This window comes from Brassica rapa, chromosome A09, assembly GCF_000309985.2.
Source record: "Brassica rapa cultivar Chiifu-401-42 chromosome A09, CAAS_Brap_v3.01, whole genome shotgun sequence".
NCBI classification, from domain to species: domain Eukaryota; kingdom Viridiplantae; phylum Streptophyta; class Magnoliopsida; order Brassicales; family Brassicaceae; genus Brassica; species Brassica rapa.
This window is the reverse complement of record NC_024803.2, coordinates 8594057-8621722: the sequence shown is the minus strand read 5'-3', so window position 1 is coordinate 8621722 and position 27666 is coordinate 8594057. Positions and strand designations below refer to the sequence as shown.

The following is a 27666-nucleotide window of genomic DNA, read 5'->3' as shown; positions in this document are numbered from 1 at the left end:
AATTAAACCAAACTAGAGAATAACCCGCCCTCGAGAGGGCGGGTATATTATTTGTTTAAAATTTTTTTGCCTAATATAATATGTTTGTGTATTTGTATAATATAATATGTAAGTATATTAAATAGATCAAGTTTCATACTTATGTACTTTTGTCATATACGTTTGGGATATATTTTTAATCTTTATTCATAAAGTTTGCAATATGTTAATTTTTTTTATAGTTTCATATATAAAAACAGTTTTAATGTACTACATTTTTTTTCTAAACATAAGTAGTGTTTTTTAAAAGATATAATAAATTATAGAAATTGTTTCTTAAATTATATAGATTAGTAATATAATCTCAATTAAGCTAAAATTTTAAATTTAAAGAATAAGAATTTTAAAAGGCCATAAAATTCACCCTGCATCACAATGCATCAAATGTTTAGAAAGTGTGGTTAGAAACATCCTCGGTACCATCCTGTATAACTATGTTCAGCAGAACACGGAGGAGGGGTTATAAATGAAATCATTTATTAATGTGTTAATGTGTTAATATTTTACCATCCGGTACCATTCTCACTTATTAATGTGTTTCATACCAATTTTATCTCTTTCATTCTTGCTCAACGATGCTTTTAGGAAGTGTGGTTAGAGGGGAGTCTGTAGAAAAGATATTTATAAGTGAGGATGGCGACGTAAACGCTATAAGTTTAGAATAAAATTAAGTTATTTGTTTTAAAAAGTTGTTGCAAATAATGTGGGCATATTTTATGGGATAATGGTTTAGATAAACAAATTTCAAAATTGAGTTTTAAATAATCGATTGGATTCCTTGAATATTCTTATTTGTTGAATGTACACTGACTACTGAGAAAAAAAAATGGTATGATCTTTGTTAGTATTAGGTAACAAATCGAATTAAGTAAGGTCTGGCTCCGGATTAGTAGGTAATTTAAATGGTGATTAAATCTAGAATCTAGATATAATATGTTCCAGATTATTAGGAAACAAAGAGAGAATAAAATTGAACTAACTTAATTCTTTGTTGTTGTCTACATATTCGCATTTGTTAGTTAAGATATATGGTTGCAGTTATAGATTTGAAACATGGGAGTGGACCCCGATTTTTAGACCGTATTGTGGTAGTTACATTGAGAAATATAGATTCGAATGGGTTAAAATAAATAAAGTATGTTTCGTTGAAATAATAGTTGGACCAAACAAAAATCAACCGGTCATGCTGCAGAATTAATAGAATAGATTTGTTGAACTAAAAAAAAAAGAAATAATTAAACCAGACCCGTGACCCATTGCACTCTTCTTCTTAACCCGAGAAAAAAACTAGCGAGAGATGATGGCACCTCCTCCTCCTCCTTCACCATCATCGTCTCCTTCTCTTCAACATCTCACCTCCAAAAATTATTTTCCTTCCGGAGCACCACCACCATCATCTTTACGTGGAGAAATTGAATCCTTATAATATGTAAAGTTTGGAACGGATCTTTTTAATTGGTTGGGGATTATGCAGCTTCAAGCTTTTTATTTAATGTAGTTATGATCTATAAGACAAGTTTTGTAAATAATCGCAAATTATTTGAAGAATGGTTTCATCATTAATTCTTCGGATTTGTGTGATCACTAGGTGAGGATTATCCAGCTTGTTTGTTTATTCATCCTCGCAAAGTATGAAACTTTACCATTGAAGATGATGAACTTTTTTGATGAATAGTTAAGCGTCAGAATTGATAAACTTGGAGTCTGGTTTGTGCAGAGAAACAGAAATGTGATATATTCTTAGAATCTAAAATCAAGTCAGCATTTTTTTTTCCAGTTTGTTTCTATGACGAAATGTGAAGACAAACAGGTTGCAAAGAGGAGACGGAGAGAGCATGTCTCCGTAGAAAGGATGATTCTACGACGGCGGATGCAGAGGAGGCAGAAAGAGCATTTTAGATCGGGTTTAAACGGAGCTTGTTCAGCGGATGCAGCTGAGTTGGAGAGAGCGCCTCTGAACAGGTTTAATGGAGCTGTGTGTGTTTGAGCTGTTGGGCTATTGCAGTGGAGTAATCTGCGAGATTGTAGAGAGAGAGAGAGAGAGGTAAGGGTTGTTGTCGGGTTAAGAAGAAGAGAGCAATGGATCACGGGTCTCGTTTAATTATTTCTTTTTTTGGTTCAACAAATTTGGTTTAATAATTTTTTTTTAAAAATGGTTTAACTGGTTAATATTGTTGGGTAAACTGTAAACCGATTTAAACCATAGTTCATGTATAATTAAATTTGAAACTATCGGTTTGGGGAGAAATAAAATTTTAACTTTTAATTCGGGGGAAAATACGTTTTCAACCAGCAAGGTTGCATATAACCGACTACAAATCCATCTCCCTAAGATCTCTCTACATCTCTCTCTGATTATTCACTCAAACTCTCGATGACCTTTCTCTCTAGCAAACTACAGCTTAAATAAAAAGAGTCAGCAGCAAGTTGGAGAGCAGCCAGCTCAGCCCCATCCCCATGTGATCTGTTCGTACTCACGTGCATTTGCCACCTCATCCCCTTATACGTATCATTACCGCCCCCTTTGAAATCAACCTTTTCCTCAAGGTTGGAGGAACGAACAGCCTTCCAAATGTCGAGGCATATCTTCATTACTTGCTCCATCCAGCTAACCTCCTTTCTCCAGGTCTCAAGCTTTTGTTTTTCTATCATCTCATACTCACTGCTCATCTCCAAGGATGAGGGCTTGATCATCTTCTCATGACACACTTTTTCTGCGTTCTCCTTGTGGTCTATTGATGGCAGAAATTCAAAGCACAACTCAACACGTTTCTTCCATTTCCCACAAAACTTCTCTTTCCTCGATTCTCTTTGAAGCTTCACTCTCTTGCCGCTTAGGAGGAACTTGTGTTGTTCCTGTTGCTTTAGCTTACACAAGTTCTGCCCAGAACATCTCAGTTTGCTCTTCCTGTGTACTGCCTCAGTATCATTGTGCTCAAAGACACATGGAGGTGAAGCAGATTCCATAATCTGATTTTCAAGAATGTGTAACAAGAAAACAAAATCACATAAGCTCTTGGAACTCGCCTTCTTCCCTGCCATTCTTGGTGGAGACAACATCTCTAAACAACCTAGTCCATTGCTCATCACTGTCTGTCTGGATTTAGCTCTCTTCCCGCTTGTGAGAAACTCTTTCCTCATGAGATTCACCAGATTGACCACATAATTTCCAGAAAAACTCATTTTACTCATAGCCGTCTGTTTCTTCTTATACTTATCTCCAGCTTTATGCTTCTCCCACTCCATCAGTAGCTTCTTCAATTCTGTTGGACTAAGCGAGAACAGAATTACATACTCCATGGCATGCCTTTGACGACCGTCCCCGTTGCCGTTACCCAAGACACCTAACCACTTCACTAGTTTATATCCTTTCATTCTCCAGCTGCTTTGAATTGTGAAACCTCTCCTCGTAAGCAGCAGAGAGTTGAGAGAATTTCTTTCGAGGTAAATCATCTTCAGAAAGACAAGCCCGACACATCCCTGCTTTGACTTGTCTCTCGTCTCCATCTTGATAGAGAATAACTTTTCATTCTGCTTCACCAGATTTTGTAACAGTGGCAGTTTTACACAGCACAAGCAGGCTTCTTTACGATGACTTCTCTTACACCATCTCAATTTCTTCCTAGACAGTGCATGCTCAAGCTCAGAATTCCATAAGCAAGCACTCAGATTACCTCTCTTGTCGATCTGTCTTGATAGGTTGTACTGGATTCTCTTCCTTCCAAACTCCATTTCTGTCTTGTCTTGCTCCTTTGTATCCATAAGTACCAGCCTTCCCGAGAGAAGCTTCCCATGAGCTACACATTTCAACTTTGATCCTCTTCTCATAATGGCAGCTGGTCGCCACTCACCTTTTAGCTTCACAAGCTCATGTGGATGCATCACTTTACAACCCAAGTAGATTAAAAATCTTTCCTCAATAATTTTCCTTAGCTTCTTTTGCTTGTGTCTGAACTTGCATTCCCTCCATTTGGTACGCTCCTTCTTCACCATGGGGTATCCACTTGCGAGCTGTGTATTCATTAAGGTACGGACGTCCTTAATCCTCTCCTTGCCATACTCCACCTTCATTCTCCCTTTCTTCTTCTTTATGAACTTCAACAGCCTGCATCTTTGGTGAGTAGACAGCAACAGACATCTTACTCTTTTCCAACACTTCATTAAACTATTTCTTTGACTCCTAGACCTGTTCTTCCTCTGGAATTCAGCCATCTCTGAGTTAACCTTCTCAGCTTGGTATTTACATCTCTTAGACTGATTAAACTCCTTCTTAATATTCATTTTAACTTTCTTCCCTCTCAGGTGCATTTTATCGAGCATGTGGCATGCATACGAGTTCATTACAGCCTCCATTTGTTCTCCTCTCTCACATTGATGCTTATCACTTCTCTTTGAATCAACAAAACTAAGCCAAGGTTCCTCACAGTCAACAGATTTATCACCATTCCCTTCAAGTTCCAAACCCTTCCCTAAATTATTTTCAATCCCCACAAGAGGTATCTTCCACCTCTTCTTCTTCTTCCTCGCTTTGTCTCTTTGCTCAACCGATGGAACTTTCTCGAGCAGATCTATCATGGTCGCTGGAGATTCTTCTCCTTCTGCAACATTCTCACATGTCACTACGTGAATCACCTCATCCAACAAGAACACATGATTCTCGTTCTTATCCTCCAGCTTTGTCACTGGCGGGTTCAACCTCACATAACCCGTCATGCCTCGTGTCTCTTCCAACTCCTCCAACGAGATACCACTCTCCCCAGCAATTTCGATCAATTGCTTCTCAAACCACTCCAGGTTTGAAGATCTGCTCATCCGCTCTTGGACAACCATGGCCGGCTCTCGGAACGTCTCTGTGTTCCTTTCCAGCTGTTGCTCCACAACCAACGGTGTCAGCTTCCTCACACACTGTTGTGATCGATCCATCACTTGATCCATTGCATAAGATCCAGAAGTTATCGGCCCTGCCTCTAGCCGATCCTTCTCCCCGGTCTGATCTTCCTTCCTCAGATCGAGCTTCTCAAACCCCATGGCCATCATCCTCATCATCTCGTTCATCATCTCGATTATGCGATCTGCCGTGGATTCGATCTTCCCTTCAATCGCTGTGATTCGTTTGGCTCTGTCAACCCCAGTCGCCATCGCCAACACACTTTTGTTCCCCGATCGTTGCTTGCTCTGATACCAAGTTTGTTACGAGTAGAAGTGAAAACAATGATCTAAAGATGAAATACTGATTGTATTGAGAGAAATAGTGATTTTACAAGAGAAACCGACTACAAATCCATCTCCCTAAGATCTCTCTACATCTCTCTCTGATTATTCACTCAAACTCTCGATGACCTTTCTCTCTAGCAAACTACAGCTTAAATAAAAAGAGTCAGCAGCAAGTTGGAGAGCAGCCAGCTCAGCCCCATCCCCATGTGATCTGTTCGTACTCACGTGCATTTGCCACCTCATCCCCTTATACGTATCATATGGTTTCTGATAATGTTCATGAGAAGCAGTGATTTAGTTTTTTTTTTTCTTTCCAGTCACTTATGTTTTGTGTTTGGTCCATTAGTAAACTTTCAAGTAATGAAAAGGTTAAATGTTTGGTATGTACTCAATGGAATCTTGTTCTGTTCAGGTTAGTTTTGTGTGTTTTCCTCTGTTTCTAGACAAGAACTCATGTGGCTTTTAGCAGTTTTGATGGATGATCAAGAATCATGATAAATATCTCCAAGGCAATTTGGAGTAAACTGTTTGGTCAAAAGGTTAAAGACACATGTTCCCGTTTGGTATAATGTGTGGAATCAAATAGAATGTAACGTCATATTATTGATATGTAATCATATCATTCACGCACTCATTGTTGTATAAAACTTAGAGTCTACAACGTCTAGTGACACTAAATATCGAATGACGAAAAGGAGTAGGGAGGGAGAACAAACGTGAAGTTCCCCTCCGACATCACCCCTATGCTTTCTTGTGGCTTAATCTGCAGGAAACCAATAAGAAAAAATTGGTTTAGTAATTAAACGAATATGAGGCCGGTACTGCAACCAGTCTTACCATCTCTGGGTTGGAGAAGGAGTTCTCATCCATCACACTGGCAGATGTAAGTACTTTCTTCTTTTTTGCAGAAGCTTTCGTGTTGCTCGAGTCCAATCCAGTCATCTTTACCTTCAGCTCTACTGTCACGTTTGCAAAGTTAACAGCCTGCAAATATATATAGGGATATCAACCCACAACATTCATTTTTCAAACTCAAAATCTGTAAAATAATTACACTTGAGAAACAACGTAAAACCTTAATCTGTATGTAATCAGAGCCATTGCTTTGGAAGGATATGGCAGATGCTTCAACATAAGAAGAGTTTCCCTCCATAGTAGAGCTGAGAAGAGTTGCTCCACTTGACTCTGTGAAGAACTGTTGGACCCAATAGCTTGGTGTTCCATACAAATGAGACGAGTTGAAAACTATAGCATCTGGCAACCACCTGATAAATAAATAAAAACAACGCAAAACGTCTTTGATGATTTCTGACTAAACCATTCAATGTAACTAAAGTGAGAGAGATACACATACCTTCTGTCGTTTGTGTTAACGAAGAGAGGTGCATAGCTTACCATTCCTACAACATCACTGCAAACAAAAAACAAGGAGAGTAAATGTAAAAAAAAACTTTTGTTATGTGGTGGTCTAAACCGGAGAAAGACGAGAAAAAGTTGTGTAAGAAAAAACCTGTTCTTTTCCAAACCAAGGAGGAAACCTGCTTCACCAAGAGCAGCTAGAAGGTTTCCAGTATTAGCATCTGTTATGTTCACAGCGTATTCACTAACAAAAGCCTATGATATCCAAAAACAAAAGCTTCATCATTACAAGAATAGGTTTTGTTATGTTAAATATGAAGATCTTTTCTGTATCACCTTTGGACCATCACGCGACGTTTTGTCAAACATATGGGACATGGAAAACAACTCCTTGGCAAGAGTATAAACCTGGAACAAAAAAAGGAGATGCATAAGTAAGCACAGTTTGATTACAAGCATAAACGTACGTTTTGTGTATGTGTTTTTTACGTGATAATCATAGTAATCAGCAGGGTGATCGAGTGGTTGAGACGATCCATCGCAGTTGGAGATGATTTTGATGTCTGGATAGGCTTTCTTGATAGCGTTATAGAACTCAAGGTAGTTTCCTGAACAAAAATAAAATTGTGTATCTAATTTAGTATATGATCAAAAGCTCCTTTATCTTCATTAGGTAGGTAAAGGTTAAAAACCTTTGTAGTATTTTTTCCCACAATCTTCATTCCCAACAGCAACATATTTAAGGCCAAAAGGCTTTGGATGTCCCATTGCAGCTCGAACTGATCCCCATGTTGAATTAGCATCACCACGAGCAAACTCAATACCATCTAGCGCTTCCTGAAACCAAACAAAATAGAAAGAGATCACATTTTTAGTTTTGTCACTGCCTCACTAGTGAACCACAATCACTCTCTTAAACTTAAAAAGAAAGAGTTTCATGAGAATACTTGAACAAACGGCATGATACGTGCGGTTTCAACTTGATCATGATGACTGATTCCTGCAACAGTTTCAAAGAGGTTAATACATGTAGTAGTGAAAGTAAGAAGAAGTGTTAAAGATATAGTTAACTGAAGAGTTACCACTGTTAAACACCCATATTGGAGCTGCACCGAGATCTTCAGCCAGCTGCAAGAATATTTTGGTTGGAAAAAATTAAAATTAGGTGAATGATTAAACACTTAAATATGCATGGTTACAGAAAAGGTAGAATATTTTTACTTGGAAGAACTCAAAGTGGCCAAGACCATCATCTGTCCAGTAGTTCCAAACATCACCAAAGTGGCCAGGCCTCTCTTCCCAAGCTCCCACGGTTTTTTTCCACTGGAATGCGTTGCTTAACGAATCACCCTCCACATAACAACCACCTAACTCAAGAAAATACTTTATAAGTATTTTAGCTTATTTCACAAAAAAAAAAAATCATAAAAAAGACTCGCAAAAATATTAATAAGTCTTTTAGCTTATTTCATCTAATTAATTCATATATTACTAAAGATAACATGAAGTGAAATGGTGTTTTTGCACTTTAGATCGATTACCAGGGAAACGGATGAAACGAGGTTTGAGATCAACCATCATTTGGAAAAGATCATTCCTAAAACCATGTCCCTGTGACCGAACCAAAAATATGAATTAGTAGCTTGATTACTCTAGGCTGTTTCTCAAAGAAGTAAACAAACCTACCTTATAAGTATCCACAGGCATGGCTGAGACTTGATCAAACCAGATTGAACCATTTTTGGTAGTTGTCAATTGAAGCCTTGCGCCATCATCTGTTCCATTTGCCTCCAAAAGCATTTCCTTCTTTGTCCATTTTGAAACCTCAGAAGCCAAAGCTCTGCAAGAAGTAAAAAAAAATGATAAACAAACCAGTCTTGAAAAAATACTAGGAAACTATTAAAACAAGACTTTGAAAGTTTCGCTCTTACATAATCTGCTCTGATGCAAGAGTTAGTGATCCATTCGAGCTTGTCAAAGACACAGACACATCGATGTCCCCAGTGGAACGCACATACAGGGTCACTTTGTATTTCTTTCCTTTTTCAATGTTCTACAAAAAAAATGGAAGTGAATAGAAATTTTATATTTATCATCAGAGAAAATAGCAAAGTATGAAACGTACCATGCCCCAGTAACCCGGGTTATAAACCCCGACTCCTTCTGATGGACAACCACTGCTGTTACAAAGCACTTCCATTCTAAGTGCAATTTTGTTGCGCTCAAAACATGAAGAGCGGTCTGTAACTACAGATATGGTTGATTCATCTCCAATAATGGACCAAGGCCAGATACTGGAAGGAATGATTTGTCCACCAGCTTCAAATCCTGGAGCAAAAGATTTAACAATGAGTTTAGTTTTGTTATTTTCACCATTCTTTTTTCGTGAAAAATGTTACAGGAAATAAAGTTAAAATTCAGACAAAAACCTCTGTTGCTAACAAGTTCAGCCCACAGTCCACCTGCTCCAGCATGATTGATTTCCTGTCAAGAATTACTTGAGATTTAGTTTTATAAAGAGTTACATTGATACTTAAAGCATCAAACTATGTAAAAAAATACAAGAAAATCAGAGTAAGTCCAAGATTCGTTTGAATATAATTTTTGGTGACAGCATAAAAAAGCCAGAAAAGTCATGAAACTGTGTTAAACCTCAAAGAAGATCCCAAAAAGGGTTTCAGGAATGGGTCGTCCTGTGGCGTTGGAAGCTTCTACTTGCAGTGTCACATAATGTTTTTCGTTGTCTTCTCGAGCATCAACACGACGAAAATGCTCGTAAGCAGCATAAGAGCCAAGGAGAAATAATATCAGGCAAATACTTGTCAGAAACGTCAGAGAACACCACTTCCTGTCCATCATCGCCAAATCTGATCAAAGGAAAGACATTACAGGGTTAATTTATATATCAATAAAAAATATTTCTTTGAACTTCAGAGAACGACTTAGTAACTACATACACACTATTTTGGAAAGAAAACAAAATGCACATGGTATCATATGCTTTTTCACTCCGATTACGGGAAATAACCATTCAATACAAATTAAACAAAATTATTAAATACTTAAAAGGAATTCAATAATTAATCTAAAAAAGGAGAAAAGAACATAAAATGACGAGGATTTCACATTTCACTACTTAGCACTTCACCTAACTTAACACATTTGCATGAAAATACAGAAATTAGAGGAGACGTGAACGCAGAAGTCTTTTGCCGATTTCGACTATAAAGAAAACCAAGAAGTGAGTATGTAGTTACTGGCTATGAGTGAGAGCATGATTAACCCACAACCCCACTTAGGATTTCTTAATGGTTATTTTATTAATTAAATGTAATTAAGAATCCTAGTTAAGAAATACCTTGATTTTGTGCTCCAATGGGAGGTTCTTAATTTTTTTTTTTTAACATTGTTTAGTTAAAGAGTAACCACTCAAATCATCCAAAACAAAGATCAACATACAAAAGTATAAGCTTGGGGTATGGACTTATTACTCTTTTTCAATCCGGCAGGCTTTTGCTAGCAATAAGGCGTTCATAAATGCACCAACGTTCTCCCTCAAAGCATCCTCACAGGAAAGCTCATCTAATTAGAAAAGTGTTTTTCTCATGAATATATGATGAGTCCAGATCGTCCTCTCCTCACTCACTCTACTTATAAGTCAAATACATTAACAAGTTAAAGTTTAAGCCTTTGGTATCATACACACACAAAACGAATCATACGGATCAAAAGTTCTGACCTTTATCTCTCTAATAGCCTCCATGAGATCGAAAAGAGGTTTCTTTCCATGCTTGAGCTCTGGTTTAAGCAGCGTCGGTAGAGGAAGCGAAGAAGTATCCTCTTCCACAGCAGTAGCTCTCAAGAGCTCCCCTTTACTTGTAGCCATGTCACCACTTCCTGACCAGTCCAACATGGTATATAAAAAAAGAACCCATCAATTACACCAATCTAGCTATTGTTCAGTTTCACAACACATGTCAAGAGATTATGTCATTCTTTATGATTAAGACCCATAAATAGAGTGAAGACAGTATCTAACCAATGAGAATGGTTGTTCCTGTTTTTCTCTATTATCTTCTTCATTCATCACACTACTCCAATCAAAGTGCAGTCAAATAGCTAATGACACAGGACGTAAGTAACGGTGGAGCCAGCGAGCAAACCCATTCCCACGTAGACTTGGGCAGGTGCAGTTGCCGCATCTCCAGAAAGTCCAGACACTGAACACAAAACACCAACACATACATAAGTTTCAAGACCCATCAACACAAAAACAGTAAAAATCAACACTTTACAGCAAAGGAGATATGAGCAGATCCACGAGGCAAAAAAAATCAAAACTTGCAATTGAGTAATCTCATATATGAGCATCAAAGCAGCAACAAAGTCTCCACCTTTAAAGCAATTGCAAAGTTTCTCTCTTTAGTTATTCTACCTGATGGGGACGATGACCAAAGTTGTGCGGATAAACATCATTGACAATCAGGTTCAGCATCAAAGTCTCCACCTTTAAAGCAACTCATGGTCGTTGTTATCGGTACGATGAGTCTGACGGCACCGGATCGTAAAGTTCGGCCCATGGACCATCGATTCAGTTTGGAGGTAACCGAGGACTCGAAGGTATCGTCGGAGGAGGTTCGAAATCAGGTTAGGAATGGCCTTGTGGATTCATCATCGGGAGAGGAGACAACTCCTTTGGTGCCCCCAAATCTCATAACTCAATCTCACAAGGACCAGTCTATTTTTTTTAATAAATTGATTTATTTTTAGTGTTAAAATTAAAACATTTACCGTTTTGCCCTTTTGTTTCCTAACATAATCTAATAAAATGGTATAACTAACTCAGTCGAACTCTGTATAACTAACTTATTAGTAGTACTAGTAATATTTAGTAGTACTTAGTACAATCGAAATAACTCGGAATAACTACACTCAGTAGTACTTAGTATAACTAATAATAATCTGGTATAACTACACTTGGTAGTACTCAGTATAACTCAGTATAAATCAGTACAATTACATTCAGTAGTACTCAGTATAACTCGATATAACTACATTCAGTAGTACTCAGTATAACTTGACATCGATATTACCCAGTAGAACGAAGTATGACTCATTACAACTAAGTAAAATTATAGCGTATAATTTGAAATTTTGAAACTTTTTTAAAAATTTTGAAATTTTGAAATTTTGAAATTTTGAAATTTTTATTAAAAAATAATTTCGAAAATGAAAAGAGCAAAATCGGATATTCGTGTTTCATTAAAGCAAACAGTGAGAGTATAGGAGATTTGAGAGGCCTATAGTAATAAAATAAATAAATATGAACAACAATAAAATACTTTTTCATTTCTCTAAATAGTTTTAAATTTTTTGCATCTGTTTCTCAAATTAATATATATATATATATGATTTTAATTCACACTTATAATCAATTAAAAATTGTTAATACATTATACTATTTATATTTCATTAACTAATATAAAACTTCAATTAGTGTATAGAAAATACTAAATAATATTGTTAAATAATAATAATTTTAACTTAATATAAATTATAATAATATTTATGTGTTTTATTTAAGTACTCACAATTCAAAAGTGATTTAAATATTTTAAAACTTAAAATGTTACTTAATCATAAAGCATAAAACTATCATACTATTCACCAATAATTATATTGATTTTCAAATTATTCAAAAGTTGGTATATATTTTTAATTTAAAACTCAAAATAGTTACATATATATGTTTAAATTAATTTTCTATTATATTTTGAATAAACTTATTAAAATTATGATTAAAATAACTAATTTTAATTATGTAAAATAAATAGTACTATAAATTTTTATATAAAACACTGATTGTAATACTGATTAACTAATCTACAATCTGATTAATACTGATTAAAGTCAATTTCTTTTTTTTAATACTGATTGTTCATTAATAAAGGCCCAGCACGGCAGAATCCTAAACTCAAAGTTTTCACATGGGTCTCATTAGCTAATCTATAGGGTCTGTTTTGACAAAATGTAAATTATCATATTTCAAAATAACTATAGTAATGAAATATCAAAACCCAAACCGTATTACAAAAAAGGCCCAACAGACATTGGTTCTTTTTAGTTTTGTACAATTTTCTTATAGAAAGTTGTGCCTACGTAATATTTGTCAACGGCTACAAGCCTACAACCTGGGAGACGCAAAAAGAAAATATGACCGTTCTAATTGATCCGTTGGCTCCTGCCTCCTATACAGAAGCGCCCTCGTTCCTATAAGAGCATCTCCATTAGAGTATCAGAAGAGGTTCATGGGCTCAGATTCATAGGGCCGAAATACTTTTTAAATTAAAAAAATGGGCTATTTTCAGTGAACCGGTTCGCCAGAGTGAACCCGTATGATACGGGTTCATGCCACGTGTCAACAGCTCATTGGGAGGACTTTTTTGTGTTGACGAAGACGAAACACGGGTCTCTCGATATCTCTTTCATTTTTCCTCATTTCAAGGTTTCTTTCTCTCTGCGGCGATTTGTCGAGCGACGGCGACGGCTAAGCTTTTCTCCATCTAATCGACGACGGCGTGTCTCCTCCACTAGCTCAGGTGCGTATCGAGTACTTTCACGGTATACTAGAATCGATTTTGGGCTCCAAAGCGATCTCGAAATCGATTTGGGGAGTTAGGGTTCTTAATCGATTTGGGGGTTTCGAGATAAGAGTTGTAAATCGTTTAGGGGCTTTTGATTTATGGTTGTAAATCTTCCTGCCGGTTCAATTTAGAGTTTCTTTATCGGGGAATCGAAATCGATTTGGGGGTTTAGGGTTCTTAAATCGATTTGGGGGTTTGGAGATAGAGTTGTAAACCGGTTAGGGGGTTTCGTTATATGGGTGTAAGGCGTCATGCGGGTTTGATTTAGGCATGGTTTGAACAGTTTGTATTGTCAATCTGTTCTAATCAATATGGTTTTCTGGTTCAGATGGATCTCGGGGAAGATAGAAGAGACACAAAGAGGGAAAAGGACTACGTCAACATGCTAGGATTTGTTGCTGACTCGGAATATGGGATTCCGACAAGGTGTCCGTGTGGTGGGAGAATCATTGACGAGGTCCGGGGGAAGGAGGACTACGACACTCTTCCTGGCAAGCGCTTCTTCACTTGCAAAAATTACCAGGTAAACAAGGCTGTTTGTTTAAGTTAAAAATAATTATGGAAATGATTCTGACTTGTGTTTATATTGTAAACAAGGGTGATGGGTTCCATTATCGCCAGCCATGGGTGATTGGTGTCCAAGAGGAGATCGAACGCATGACTAAGCGGGTGGAGGAGGCTGAGCAGGTGATCAACGGGGTCCCAAAGCTCAATAATCAGCTGGAGACACTCGAGGTTAGTTAAGTATACTTTTGATTCTCTCATATTTGTCCTCTTTTATTAAGTCACTCACGCTTTTACTTGTGTTTACATGTGCAGGCACAGGTTAAAATCCTCACTGTGCAGGTTGATAACCTCCATGTTCAGGTCACTGACATGGAGAAGATGGAAAGCCTGAGTAAGCGGTTGGAGGAGGCTGAGGAGGTGATCAAGTGGGTGCCGGATCTCAATGAAAAGATAAAGACACTGGAGGTTAGTGAATCTCAATAACATAGTTAATATTTGTAGTTAATATTAAGTCACTAACACTGTTCGATTTCCGTTTCCATGTCTAGGCACAGGTTGAATTTCTCACTGGCCAGGTTGATAACCTCACTGCTCATGTCGAAACCTTGGAGAAGCTCTGCTTCGAATGAAACCCAAAGGTAACACTCAACCTGAACTAATAGTTATTTTTTAAACCTAAAAGAAATGAAGTTTTCTGTTAGAGTTTGTTCAACTACAACTAGTTCTTGGTATTAAGCTTAACCGTAACTGAATGTTAGTGTTTGTTCAACTAGAACTCGTTGTAGTTCTTGTTTTAAGGCTAAAAGAAACTGAACTAGAACTAAGCTAAAGCAAACCCTATAATTGTCTTTCGAAAACTTGCATTAATTCTGTGTTGGTTGGCCGCTGTGATGAATGGTTGATTTGATTTCCTATAATTTCCTTTCAAAAAACTGAGTTGATGTGTAATGAATGCTCTGTGTGAATGTTGTTGTGTTATTAACTATAATGAATGTTTGGTAGTTAGATTTTGTTTAATTGTGTGAGCAAAAAGTAGTTTAAAAAGATAGCAAAACAATGTTCTCAAAACGCACAACAACTTAAAAACACCAACGTAGAAACCAAAATGGATCCCTTTTACCAGAACTCTCCCGGGTTTGTTAACCTATTAGCTTCTCAGAACACTCAAACAATAGACTTAGAGTCCCCTGAGATTCCTAGGTTTAGTAGCCAGACCTCTGAAGATCCTAAACCCGTGGAAAGGAGGAAGTGGACAACAAAACAAGACACTATCCTCATCAGTGCTTGGTTGAATACCAGCAAGGATCCCATAGTGAGTAATGAGCAGAAGGCAGGAGCGTTTTGGAAGAGGATAGAGGAGTATTACAATTCGAGCCCTCAGCTAACTGGCTTACCCACTAGAGAGGCAAGTCAATGTAAGCAGCGGTGGGGAAGGTTGAATGAGCAGGTGTGCAAGTTTGTGGGTTGCTATGAGGCAGCGGTGAAGGAGCAAGCTAGTGGCCAAAATGATAACGATGTCATGAAGGCGGCCCATGACATCTTCGAAAATGACTACCACGCAAAGTTCTGCCTTGAACATGCGTGGAGGGAGCTACGGTTTGATCAAAAATGGAGATCAAACTGTGGAAACAAAGATGGTGCAAAGGACAAAAGGAAGGAACCTGCGGAGGTGGTGCCTGACTTGGAAGAGGTTAGGCCTCCTGGTGTTAAGGCTTCCAAAGCAGCCAAACGCAAGAAGCATGGGAATGAAGCTGCGTATGATCAATTAGAGAGCATGTTAGTTGTGAAAGAGAACATATCCAAACACCGACTCCTTGAACGTCTCCTTGCCCGTAAAGAGACACTATCTGAAATAGAAGTGTCTCTGATGAACAAACTCATAACCGAATTGCTTTGATCTTGTTAGTGCCGTAAATTTGCTTAGTACTTACGTATTGTTGTAACGCTTAGTAGGTTGCTAGTTCTGGACACTGAAGTTAGTTGCTTGTATCCGCTTTGATCGTGTTAGTGCATTTTTTTGCTTTTACTACATAACTGTTGGTTTAACTTGCTTGTTCTGTCTTGTTGTGCAGGTCACAGGTGCTTGTCTGGCGCGGGAGTTTGACTCAACTCGAGCATCTGTTTGTTTCACGGGTTGTCTGTTTGCTTCACGGGAATGTACTATGTCTGTTTGCTTCACGGGAAAGTGTAGAATTTTGTTGCTTTCTACACTTTTTTTTTTCATTCACGGGTTATGTAACTTGCTTCTTGCACTCTATATAAACTATGGTATTGTCTTTGGAGTTGTATACCACTTATCTATTAATCTACAACATTCTGCTTCCTTTCGCTCTTGTGGTATTGTCTTTGGAGTTGTATACAACTTTTATCACTTTTTTTCCCCTAAAACACTAAACCAACAATCCATCACTGAACACTCCTCAAACCTCCGTATACAAAATAGTGATCAGCCACAACGCGCTTAACCTTTTTTTTCCTCCTCGTAACTAAGCCAAATTCCCATTTACTTAACTCAAAAAGTTATTCATTTCTCTAATCCCAAAAATACAATGTCTTCCTCGTCGTCTGATGGTGTTGATGAAAGATTAGACGAAGCTTTTGAAGAAATGTTTGACCAACAATTTGATCATGCATTCGAGTCAGTATTTGATGTTCAAGCTAAAAAACCGAAGAGACGAGCTTATATCGAAAGAGATCGGGAACAAGGTCACAATATACTTTGGAACGACTATTTCAGTGAAAATCCTACATACCCACCGCAAATGTTTAGGCGACGTTTTCGAATGAATAAGCCGTTGTTTCTTCGCATTGTTGATCGGCTAAATAATGATGTTCCATACTTTAAGCAACGAAGAAATGCTCACGGAAGGTACGGGCTCTCCGCACTTCAAAAGTGTACAGCGGCTATACGTATGCTGGCATATGGACAACCTGGAGATACGTATGACGAATATCTCCGACTTGGTGAGAGTACTGCACTTTTATGTTTAGAAAATTTCAATAACGGGATAATACAAATCTTTGGAGATGAGTATCTAAGGAGCCCTACACCGGAAGATCTTCAAAAATTACTCGATGTTGGAGAGGTACGCGGGTTTCCAGGGATGATAGGCAGCATTGACTGTATGCATTGGGAGTGGAAAAACTGCCCAACGGCTTGGAGAGGACAGTACACACGTGGTTCAGCAAAGCCGACAATTGTCTTAGAGGCGGTGGCATCACATGATCTTTGGATATGGCACGCATTTTTCGGATTACCAGGTACACTCAACGATATTAATGTTCTTGATCGGTCACCAGTTTTTGATGACATTTTACAAGGTCGAGCTCCTAAAGTAAAATTCAAGGTCAACGGCCACAACTATCGTATCCCGTATTACCTTACCGACGGAATCTATCCGAAATGGTCAACATTTATCCAATCCATCCCACTTCCTCAAGGTCCTAAAGCAGAGCTATTTGCTGAACGTCAAGAATCCGTCAGAAAAGATGTGGAACGTGCTTTTGGAGTATTGCAAGCGAGGTTTGCAATAGTTAAAAACCCAGCTCGAATTTGGGACAAGGAAAAGATAGGTAGGATTATGAGAACTTGTGTCATACTGCACAATATGATAGTTGAGGACGAACGACACGGATACACTCTGTTTGATATATCGGACTTCGAAGCAGGAGAGTCAAGCAGAAGTTCCCAGGTTGATTTCTCGTACTCTACGGACACCCCATCCATTATCAGTAATATGCTTCCCATTCGCAATCAAATTCGAGATCAACAGATACATGCTCGTTTGAAAGCTGATTTAGTCGAAAATATTTGGCTAAAGTTTGGTAATCCTAATGAATAATATTTGTATGTTCATGAATTCTCATTGTATTGAATAAAAACTTTTTAAAAAAAATTACAAATTTTTTTTTTTCCTTAGAACCCCGTCTTGAGGTTCACCAATGGAAGAGCAAAATAGATACAGGTTCATCACTATTCATGGCCCCACCAAAAAAATATTAAAAAAATTCTATGAACCCCAAGTGGGGGTTTACTAATGGAGATGCTCTAAATTTGGTGTATTACCACAGACAATTTCTTACAACAGACCATTCTTATAACAGACAATTCTTACAATAACAAGCAGATTCTGGTGATGGAGAAAACCATCCTTGGAAACCTCGAATGGCAATACGTGTTCCTTGTTCATTACAGCTTCCATGTCTGACCCAAAGGTGAGTTGAGTTTTGCTTATAAGTATCCGTTATTCTTACAATATTGATTGTAAAGAGACTTGACTTTGGTTTTGTTGTTGTTGTAAGAACGCAAAAGACTTTTATCCGCCAAATGTTTTTTTTCGTGTCACTTAACTGAAGAGACTTATTTTGTTTTTTTTTTCTTAGCTCAGCTTTTACCGAATGCTCAGAAGGAGAGGAAGCTAATCAACAGTGGTGATAACAACTTATTTTTATCGGCACCGTTTCAAGTCAAGATTCCGTTGGCCGCATCATCACCATCACGGCGTCACAGCTGCGGTATAAAATTCCTTATTAGTTTCTTTGTAAGTATGTTGAAATCTCTATGGTCATCTTGTTTAAAAGACTGGCATTATGTCTCTGCTACGGATTGTTAAACTAATTTTTTGTCATTTTCTTTTGTTTGGGAATTTTTGAAGTTGCGTGTATTCATAATGTGTAAGCAAACAGAAAGTGACGTCCTGTCATTAATTTGACCGTTAGAGATCGTATTGTTTCATTTGACTCTCACACAGTAATGATGACTAAGTTCCTGCTAATCAATTTAGTAATTAAAAAAAATTCCTCTCAATTTTTTTATGTTTTTTTAATATACTCCTTCTGTTTTTAAATATAGGTAGTTTTAGCAAAAAGAGTTTGTTTCACAATATAAGTAGTTTACATATTTCAATGCACCTTTTTCATTTATTGGATATTGTGTGACCAATAAAATAATATTAAGCTTTTTATAATTGGTTGAATTAATTAATTAAATGATATATTTTTTTAGATAACAACTTTCTAAATATTTGTGCTTTTAAGTAAAACTACTTATATTGTGAAACAATATTGTTAGGAGTTTTTAAATATTGTTCGACTGATAATAGAAACTTATGTGCATATTCGTAATGTGTAATACAAATAGAATGGACGTCCTGTCACTGATCTGATCGTTAGAGATCGTCATATTTTATTTGATTCGCACAAATGTGATAAGTAAGACAATAATCAACTTTGGTTCTTAGGGTGAAGTTCTTATTTACAGTTTCTTAGTTTTTAACTAGGAAAAATTAAGAAACGTATTTTAAATAAGAGATATAAGAGTCGACTCTTAGCCGAAAAACATAAAAAAACACAAAAAAAGTTAAATCATGAGTTAAAAACCCAAAATTAAAAATCTGGATTAATCATGCTCTAAGTTTCTCTAATCAATCTAGCAATTAAAAAAAAATCCTCTCAAATTTTTATGTTTTTCTAAAATTTTCCTGGTTTTCTAAAATCTTCTGTTATATTTTTCTTTAAGAGTTTTTGGGTTATCTGATTGATAATGGAAATTTCTAATGTGTGGAATCAAATAAGTAGAATGTAACGTCATATTATTGATGTGATTTCCCTCTCAAATTTCCAATTTTTCGTTGTAAGAAAATAAAATTCCATGTTTTTCTAAAATCTTAAAACCTGCTTGCGTGTTTGTATAATTGTCTGTTTGTTTGTATGTCTACGTGTTTTCTTGTTTTTGGGTTTGCTTGGTTGCCTCTCTGATTGTGTGCTTTTGTCAAAGCTTTTTTCATTATACTCAAACACAAATCTCCTTTTGTCTGATGATTTGTTTGAACGACTACGAGGGTCATGGACTCATGATACCCCAACCTGCGAGATGCTGTTAAGTTGGATGAGGCGGTTTAAGTTGTGCGGCAAATGGTGGAGCTGGTTGTATTCATGATCTGGAAAGTGATGATTATTCAATGTGTTTTGTTAGAAGAAATATTAGGGATGTGGTGAAGCCAAAGAAGATTGATTTACGGCCACATAGGATTCAATATGAGCTGGATTTAATAATGTTCACATAAAAAGAGCCATCAAAACATAATAAAATAAATTGTTCATGTTCCTTTATATTTGATTGTTTCATCCTAAATTTATTTATTTGTTTTTACTTCAAAAAAATTCCGAAAATCTTGGAAACTATTAGAGGACTAAAAAAGTTGTTAGAGAGAGAGACCAAACAAAACTGCAGATGATTGATTTGCAATGGATTTTGATTATTGAGGAAAGAACAAGAAGAAAGAAAGATTAAAAAAAGACAGAAAAAACTCAAAAACCATATTTCATCTCTTTTATTTGGTTAATGCCACATAAAACAAACTCATAATTTATGAAAACTTAAGTTAAAATATTAGAATCTTGGAGAAACTATTGTTTTTTCTTGAAGATAGGCTTCATGTGTGGCTTTTGAGACAATGCAGAGGGAGAGAATGAGCAAGAAGAAGAGTAGTCAGGTTCATTGTATTTCCTCTCATGATCATATTCTCATGATGGCTTCAACTTCAAAACACATTCCTGAGATCAGATTGTACAAAGCCTGGAAGGGTAACAACGTAATAAATATATTCTTTACCTGAAGCCAATAATATTACATGTTTCCTCCTATTCAAATATGATTATATGATTATGCTTTTGTTGCACCAGAGATTTTTCTGTGGTGGGAGACTAATCTTTGGTCCTGATGTTAACTCTCTCTTCCTAACCTCTTTCTTGATTGGAGCCCCTGCCCTTACATTCTGCATAAGGATGCTCGTGTGGATTCAAAAAGACGATCCTATCTTCAACTACACCGTTCTGACTTCAGCATTTATCCTCACCCTCTTGGTTTGTATCCTCTCTTTAAGTTTTTTCAATTGTCTTGCTTTTTTCTTTTTTTTTAGTAAGAAGTTCCGGGCCGAAACTCATAATCTTGCTTTTTAAGCTGATATCTTTGCACTGTGTCTGCAGGTGTTTACGTTTCTATTCTTGGCATCAGCTAGAGATCCAAGAATCATCCCAAGAAATAAAACATCAGTAAATCTTGAAGATGGCTCAAATAGTTCCTTGACACAGTCTATGGAATGGGTCAACAACAAAACTCCTCATCTCAAGATTCCTAGAACAAAAGACGTTTTCGTTAACGGCTACACTATCAAAGTCAAGTTCTGTGAGACTTGTTTGCTCTACCGTCCACCACGTGCATCACACTGCTCCATATGTAACAACTGTGTCCAACGCTTTGATCACCATTGTCCATGGGTTGGACAATGCATTGCCCATGTAAGTAACATGAAACTTTCAATATTTCGGTTCGACTGTGTCAGAGGTCCTCGGTAAAAGTGACTGCTAGGACGAAACTTGTGATATAACAAACTAAGTCTCACATTGGAGAATTAGACAAATAAAGTCTAATATATAAAGAGTTGTCCAAAATAGTACGAGGCCTTTTGGGAAGGAAACTAAAAGTAAATACATGTGGGTCAACCTCTAAGACCCAAAGTACGAGGTATTTTGGGAAGGAAACGATTCATACTAATCAGATAATATAGAGTTGGACATGGGCTAATAAATCCCAATAATTGGTATCAGAGCGGTTGACGAGAAATCTGCAAGAAGACCAAAATACCCTTCAAGTAGGAACGGGACCCACCGAGTGGAAGTCAGTTGTGGGACACGAGATAAATGTGATCTTTAGTTTGAAGGGGAGAATGTGATATAACAAACTAAGTCTCACATTGGAGAATTAGACAAAGAGAGTCTAATATATAAAGAACTGTTCAACTCTAATAGTACGAGGCCTTTTGTGAAGGAAATCAAAAGTAAATCCATGTGGGCTAGCCTCTAAGGCCCAAAATGGACAATATCGTACTAATCGGATAATATAGAGTTGGACATGAGCTTAATAAATCCCAACAAAACTAATATTACTTGATGTTGTTTTGGGTGGGATTACGGGCTTCCGCCCGAACCTCCTAGTATTTTTTTTTTAAAAAACTTTCAATATTTAGACTAATACTCCATAGACTTGACACTTCTTGATCATATATATATATATATATATATATATATATCCTCTCTTTTGCAGAGAAACTACCCGTTCTTCATCTGCTTCATCTCAACGTCAACGTTGTTATGCATATACATCTTTGCGTTCTCATGGATCAATCTAATCCAACAGCCTAGGAGATTGTGGAGTACAATGTCTCATGACATAATCTCTGTCATTCTCATCATCTATTCATTCGTTTCTATCTGGTTCGTTGGTGGCCTTACCATTTTCCATGTCTATCTTATGTCTACAAATCAGGTAAAACACTTAGCTATACCATTAGGAACATACTTGAAAATCTTGTTATCTAACATCTTTCTTTGTGTTGTGTCTGTTTTTTGGCAGACAACTTATGAGAATTTTCGGTCCCGTTATGATAAGAAAGAAAACCCTTACAAGAGAGGGTTGCTGAAGAACGTTAAAGAAGTGTTGTTCGCCAAGATCCCACCTTCTCAACTAGATCTCAGAGCAATGGTCCCAGAAGAAGATGACGGATCTGAGTATGAGTCAGAGTATAGCTCTTCCATCAGATATGATAATGAAAAGGGAGGCAAACTCCCTAAAAGGGTGAGCCCGGAGAAGCTTAACTTAGATAATATTGACACTAGCAATGAATACGAGACAGCTAAAGATGATGCTTCTTCTGAGCTTGATCCTTCTTTCTTCTCATCTCAACTAGACTTGCCTAAGTAACAGCACTGAAATGACCCTCTTTAATGTTGTATCATAATTTATCTATATTGTCAGGAATATTCTGATGGAATAGCAAGTACTCAAAGGATTAGCTAGGTTTTATTAGAGACCTAAAGTAAAATTGTACAAATGTGGCCCTTGAAGTTTTATACTATTTTTACTTATATAACTCAATATTTTTGTTAGGGTTAAAACATAAATTTTGAGAAAAAATCAAAAATATGACAATATTGTTTTAATTCATAGTTGGATCCTGCACTAACATACGATGAATTTCAAATAGGTTTAGAACCTTTGTTGTCTCCGTTTCTCTAGAGAATAGCGATTTGATAGTGGTTAGTCCACTAATTTAGAGAGTATCATAAAGATTTACGAAATTAATTGATAAAAAAAAACTAAAACGATGTCATATACCATAAAAGAGAGTTTAATATACATTAATACAAATGTATAATGTTGTTTTTGAAATTTTAAAACAACACTAAACATCATAAGCTTCAGTATATAGAGCATTTACCGAAAAACTCAATATTATTGAAGGGGTTAACACATAGATTTGAGAAAAAATTTAAAATATAACAATATTATTTTAATGCATAGTTGCATCCTGCACTAACATATGATGAAGATCAAAGAGTTTTGGAACCTTTGTTGTCTATGTTTCTCTAGAGAATAGCGATTTTATAGTGGTTACTCCACTAATTTATGGTGTATTATGAAGTTTTGCTAAGTTAATTGATAAAAAGTAAAACGATGTCCATGTACCATAAAAGAGAGTTTAATATACTTTAATACAAATGTAGAATGTGTTTGGAAATTTTAAAACAACACTAAAGATCATAGGCTTCAATATATAGAGTATTTACCGAAAAACTCAATATTTTCGTAGGGGTTAGTTAACACATAGATTTTGAGGAAAATTCAGAAAATATGACAATACTATTTTAATGCATAATTGCATCTTGCACTAACATACGATGAAGTTCAAAGAGGTTTAGAACCTTTGGTGTCTCCGTTTATCTAGAGAATATCGATTTTATAGTGGTTAGTCCACCAATTTAGGGAGTATTGTGAGTTTTACTAAATTAATTGATGAAAAATTAAAACGATATCCATGTACCATGAAAGAGAGTTTAATATACATAAATACAAATGTAGAATGTGTTTAGAAATTTTAAAACAACACTAAAGATCATAGACTTCAATGTATATAGCATTTACAAAAAAACTCAATATTTTACACAAATATAACTAATGCAAGTTTATGTTTATATGCTTAGGTCAATGAATCATGCACTTTTATATTATTTTGACTATAATCTCAAAAAATTAATTGAAATATTTTCTTAAGAAAAATATAATTAACACAAGTTTATGTTTTTCTGTAGATTGATATGCTTAGGTAAATGAATCATGCACTTTTATATTATTTTGACTATAATCTCAGAAAATTAATTGAAAGATTTTCTTACAAAAATATAATTAATGCATGATTGAATTTATATGCTTACGTAAATGAATCATGCACTATTATATTATTTTGACTATAATCTCATAAAATTAGTTGAAAGATTTCCTTACAAAAATATAATTAATGCAAGTTTATGTTTATATGCTTAGGTAAATGAATCATGCACTTTTATATTATTTTGACTATAATCTTAGAAAATTAATTGAAAGATTTTCTTTACAAAAATATAATTAATGCAAGTTTATGTTTATATGTATATATATATCAATCTGAAATATAATAGAACTCTCAAACAATTTATAAAACATCCTACAAAATGAGTCTCTCCAAAAAATATATATTAATCGCATTTGTTTTCACTCTTTTTTTGGCGACGTCAATTGTTCGCTGCACCGATATTATTTCAGGTACTGCATTAAAATTTAATTTTTAGTTATGCTAAATTCTTCATTCCTGCATAATTTTAATATTTTATTATTTCTTACTATTCGAATAGATTTCGGAGTAAAGTATAATATGTGCTATGGTCCATGTGACGACAAAGGAGTGTGTGAGCCGTATTGTCATACCAAAAAAGGTCTGATAAGGGGAGACTGTGCTGGCAAACGAAAAGGTTATCTTGGCCTTTGTTGTTGTGATGAACACTAAATAAAATATTAAATAATATCATTAGATATTATATCTTGTATGAAATGAAATAATATTACCAATAATACATAAAATGCTTTTACAAAAAAAATATAAAATGTTATCAAATTGAAGTTACTTTGATTAACCTCGAGAAAACATTAGTCAAAGTTGCATGTCTTTTCTAAAAAAACATTAATAAAAGTATAGTAAATATCTATACTATTATTTTCTAAGTAAATTTTCGCAATGTAGCTCTCACGTTGAAAGTTAGAGTGGTTAATATCGTTTATACCCTTAATGAATAAAATGTATAAATAAATTAAAAAATAAAAACAAAATTTAAATTGATTTTGATTAGATAATTGATTAATATTAAAAATAGTTAGAATTATCCAAAATCTGAAAATATCATTTAAAAAAGAGATAATTTATGTATATATTGTATTGCTATCTGAAAAAGTCTTTAAGTAAAAAATTAAAAACATAAATTCTATAAATAAATATTAATTAAATAAAATTAATAATTATATAATTAAAAATAGAATACTGAATTATCCAAAATCTTAAAATATAATTAAAAAGATAATTTCTATATATATTGTATTGTTATCTGAAAAAGTATTTTAGTAAAACGTTAAAAACATAAATTATATAATTAAATATCAGTCAAACAATTTTTTTTAATTTTATAATAAAAAAAATATTATTTGCAAAGTAAATTTTCGCAATGGAGCTCTCACGATGAAAGTTAGAGTGGTTAATATTGTTTAACACTTAATGAATAAAATGTATAAATAAATTAAAAAATAAAAACGAAATTTTAGTTGATTTTGATTAGATAATTGATTAATATTAAGAAGAGTAAGAATTATCCAAAATCTGAAAATATAATTTAAAAAAGAGATAACATCTGTATATATTATATTGTTATCTGAAAAAGTCTTTAAGTAAAAATTTAAAAACATAAATACTATAACTAAATATTAATTAAATAAAATGATTAATTATATAATTAAAAATAGAATATTGAATTATCCAAAATCTAAAAATTATAATTAAAAAAGATAATTTCTATATATATATTGTATTGTTATTTGAAAAAGTATTTTAGTAAAATGTTAAAAACATAAATTATATAATTAAATATTAATCAAATAATTTTTAATTATATAATAAAAAATATAATATTAAGTTATTTTAAAATATATTTTAGAAATTAATCTATATATATAAAAATGTGTTTGCGTCTCTCATAAGCTATCCACGTGGAAAATCACTCTCTGACAAGCCGACACGTGTCTCTGGGTTTTATTTCTTTGGCTCGACTTGAGTTTAACTTTGGGCTTATACTATGAACAATTGACAGGGCGTCAATTGTTCGCTGCACCGATATTGTTTCAGGTACTATATTAAATTTTAATTTTTAGTTATGCTAAATTCTTCATTCCTGCATAATTTTAATATTTTGTTATTTCTTACTATTCTAATAGATTTCGGAGTAAAATATAATGTGTGCTATGGTCCATGTGACGACAAAGGAATGTGTTGGCCGTATTGTCATACCAAAACAGGTCGGAAAAGGGGAGACTGTGTTGGCAAAGGAAAAGATTATTTAGGCATTTGTTGTTGTGATGAACAATAGATAAAATATTAAATAATATCATTAGATATTATATCTTGTATGAAATGAAATAATATTACCAATAATACATAAAATGCTTTTACAAAAAAATATAAAATATTATCAAATTGAAGTTACTTTGATTAACCTCGATAAAACATTACTCAAAGTTGCATGTCTTTTCTAAAAAAAAACATTTATAAAAGTATAGTAAATCTATATTATAATAGATGGGTTTTTATTCACTTCTCAGCATATCCACCTCAGTATGTGGATCCCACTAAATTTCTATGTATTAAAAAAAAATTATGTTTAAAACTGTGGTTAATATCTAATGGGCTTAATCATAGAAATCAAAGAAAAGACCCAATTGAAATCTATTGTTTTTTTTTAGTTCCGTAAGCGTCGTCTTCCTGGAAGAAAAAAAAATAGGGCTTTCCACCATTCTTTCAGACAAATCTCAAAACACAGAATGACCTTTTGTATTTTTGATTGCAATTGAAATCTATTGTTTTTTTTTAGTTCCGTAAGCGTCGTCTTCCTAGGAGAAAAAAAAATAGGGGTTTCCTCCATTCCTTCAGACAAATCTCAAAACACAGAATGACCTTTTGTATTTTTGATTGCAATTGAAATCTATTGTTTTTTTTTTGTTCCGTAAGTGTCGTCTTCCTAGGAGAAAAAAAAGGTCCTTTTGTATTTTTGATTGCAGTTTCTCTTCCTAAATCTCTACATCTCCTCGCCTTTAATAAATTTACAATTAATGGTCCTGATTCGTAACCCCTTCGTGAACCTTCCTTATACATTCTTACTCTTCAAAGGAGGAACTTTTCAACTAAAAAAATTCATCGATTCATCTATCTTATTAAAACTTAAGTACAAATCTATCTTATTAAAACTTAAGTACAAATTAGGTTTGTTTGAAAACATATATAGTAATTTTTTAAAAAAGTTTGTTTGGAAACAAGGATTGTAGTTTTAAAAAAAGATTATTTAGAAATATGGAATGCATGTTTAAAAAAAAAGTATGTTTAGAAACATAAATTATAATTTTAAAAAATAAGTTTGTTTGGAAACATGAATAACAATATATTAAGAGAGAGAAAAAAAAGTAATGGGCTTATATTTTTAAGAAAATTTGGAAGTCCATCATATTATGAGAAACTATATGTTTGATACCTAATCGGATTCAGTTCAGGTATGTTTGGGTTTCGAGTTTCCGGGTTCAAATATTTCAGCCTCATTCAAATATTTCTAAATTTCGGTTCATGTTGCTTCGGATTTATGCGGGTTCGGTTCGAGTTCGGATAACCCATTTAAATTACTTTTAAAATTTTAAAATTTATTGTATATTTATATAATTTAAATTTCTCAAAAACTATAAAAAAAATCAATACTATTAAAAGGGAAGGAGTCTTAAAAA

General features: G+C 34.7%; 5 protein-coding genes and 2 long non-coding RNA genes across 8 annotated transcripts; 6 read left to right on the top strand and 1 right to left on the bottom strand.

Moving 5' to 3' along the window:
- Positions 1 to 5831: 5831 nt before the first annotated feature.
- LOC103846862 (alpha-L-arabinofuranosidase 2) lies at positions 5832 to 11293 on the bottom strand. Its single transcript, XM_033279441.1, has 21 exons — positions 11048 to 11293; positions 10652 to 10832; positions 10352 to 10509; positions 10104 to 10259; positions 9265 to 9479; positions 9042 to 9096; positions 8738 to 8940; positions 8544 to 8665; positions 8299 to 8452; positions 8154 to 8223; positions 7834 to 7979; positions 7695 to 7740; positions 7560 to 7612; positions 7305 to 7449; positions 7102 to 7220; positions 6949 to 7020; positions 6764 to 6867; positions 6608 to 6664; positions 6329 to 6518; positions 6091 to 6237; positions 5832 to 6016 (listed from the first exon to the last, which is right to left on the bottom strand). The coding sequence occupies exons 5-21, from the start codon at positions 9469 to 9471 to the stop codon at positions 5927 to 5929; spliced, it is 1980 nt and encodes a 659-aa protein (XP_033135332.1). The 5' UTR covers positions 9472 to 9479; positions 10104 to 10259; positions 10352 to 10509; positions 10652 to 10832; positions 11048 to 11293; the 3' UTR covers positions 5832 to 5926.
- A 283-nt stretch (positions 11294 to 11576) lies between these two features.
- LOC103838125 lies at positions 11577 to 18814 on the top strand. Its single transcript, XM_033279490.1, has 5 exons — positions 11577 to 13211; positions 13585 to 13779; positions 13854 to 13991; positions 14076 to 14228; positions 14312 to 18814. The coding sequence occupies exons 2-5, from the start codon at positions 13585 to 13587 to the stop codon at positions 14390 to 14392; spliced, it is 567 nt and encodes a 188-aa protein (XP_033135381.1). The 5' UTR covers positions 11577 to 13211; the 3' UTR covers positions 14393 to 18814.
- LOC103838318 (glutathione S-transferase T3-like) lies at positions 14869 to 15660 on the top strand. The gene has a single exon (XM_009114752.2). It carries the CDS (start codon positions 14869 to 14871, stop codon positions 15658 to 15660), a length of 792 nt encoding a protein of 263 aa, XP_009113000.1.
- On the top strand, positions 16313 to 17605 carry LOC103838319. Its single transcript, XM_033281065.1, has one exon. It carries the CDS (start codon positions 16313 to 16315, stop codon positions 17603 to 17605), a length of 1293 nt encoding a protein of 430 aa, XP_033136956.1.
- A 241-nt stretch (positions 18815 to 19055) lies between the features above and the next one.
- On the top strand, positions 19056 to 22888 carry LOC117125714 (probable protein S-acyltransferase 3). 2 transcript variants are annotated; one of them, XM_033279463.1, is made up of 5 exons: positions 19056 to 20356; positions 20448 to 20627; positions 20751 to 21062; positions 21868 to 22089; positions 22177 to 22888. In XM_033279463.1, the coding sequence occupies exons 1-5, from the start codon at positions 20219 to 20221 to the stop codon at positions 22522 to 22524; spliced, it is 1200 nt and encodes a 399-aa protein (XP_033135354.1). In that variant the 5' UTR covers positions 19056 to 20218; the 3' UTR covers positions 22525 to 22888. The 2 variants fall into 2 exon arrangements, with proteins under 2 accessions (XP_033135354.1, XP_033135353.1); XM_033279462.1 differs by having other exon boundaries at positions 21868 to 22888.
- Positions 22889 to 23297: 409 nt separating this feature from the next.
- LOC103838127 lies at positions 23298 to 24770 on the top strand. Its single transcript, XR_627052.2, has 2 exons — positions 23298 to 24402; positions 24492 to 24770. It is a non-coding gene; the product is annotated as an uncharacterized LOC103838127 (long non-coding RNA).
- Positions 24771 to 25681: 911 nt separating this feature from the next.
- Positions 25682 to 27293, top strand: LOC103838128. The gene is made up of 2 exons (XR_627053.2): positions 25682 to 26026; positions 26116 to 27293. It is a non-coding gene; the product is annotated as an uncharacterized LOC103838128 (long non-coding RNA).
- Positions 27294 to 27666: the final 373 nt, after the last annotated feature.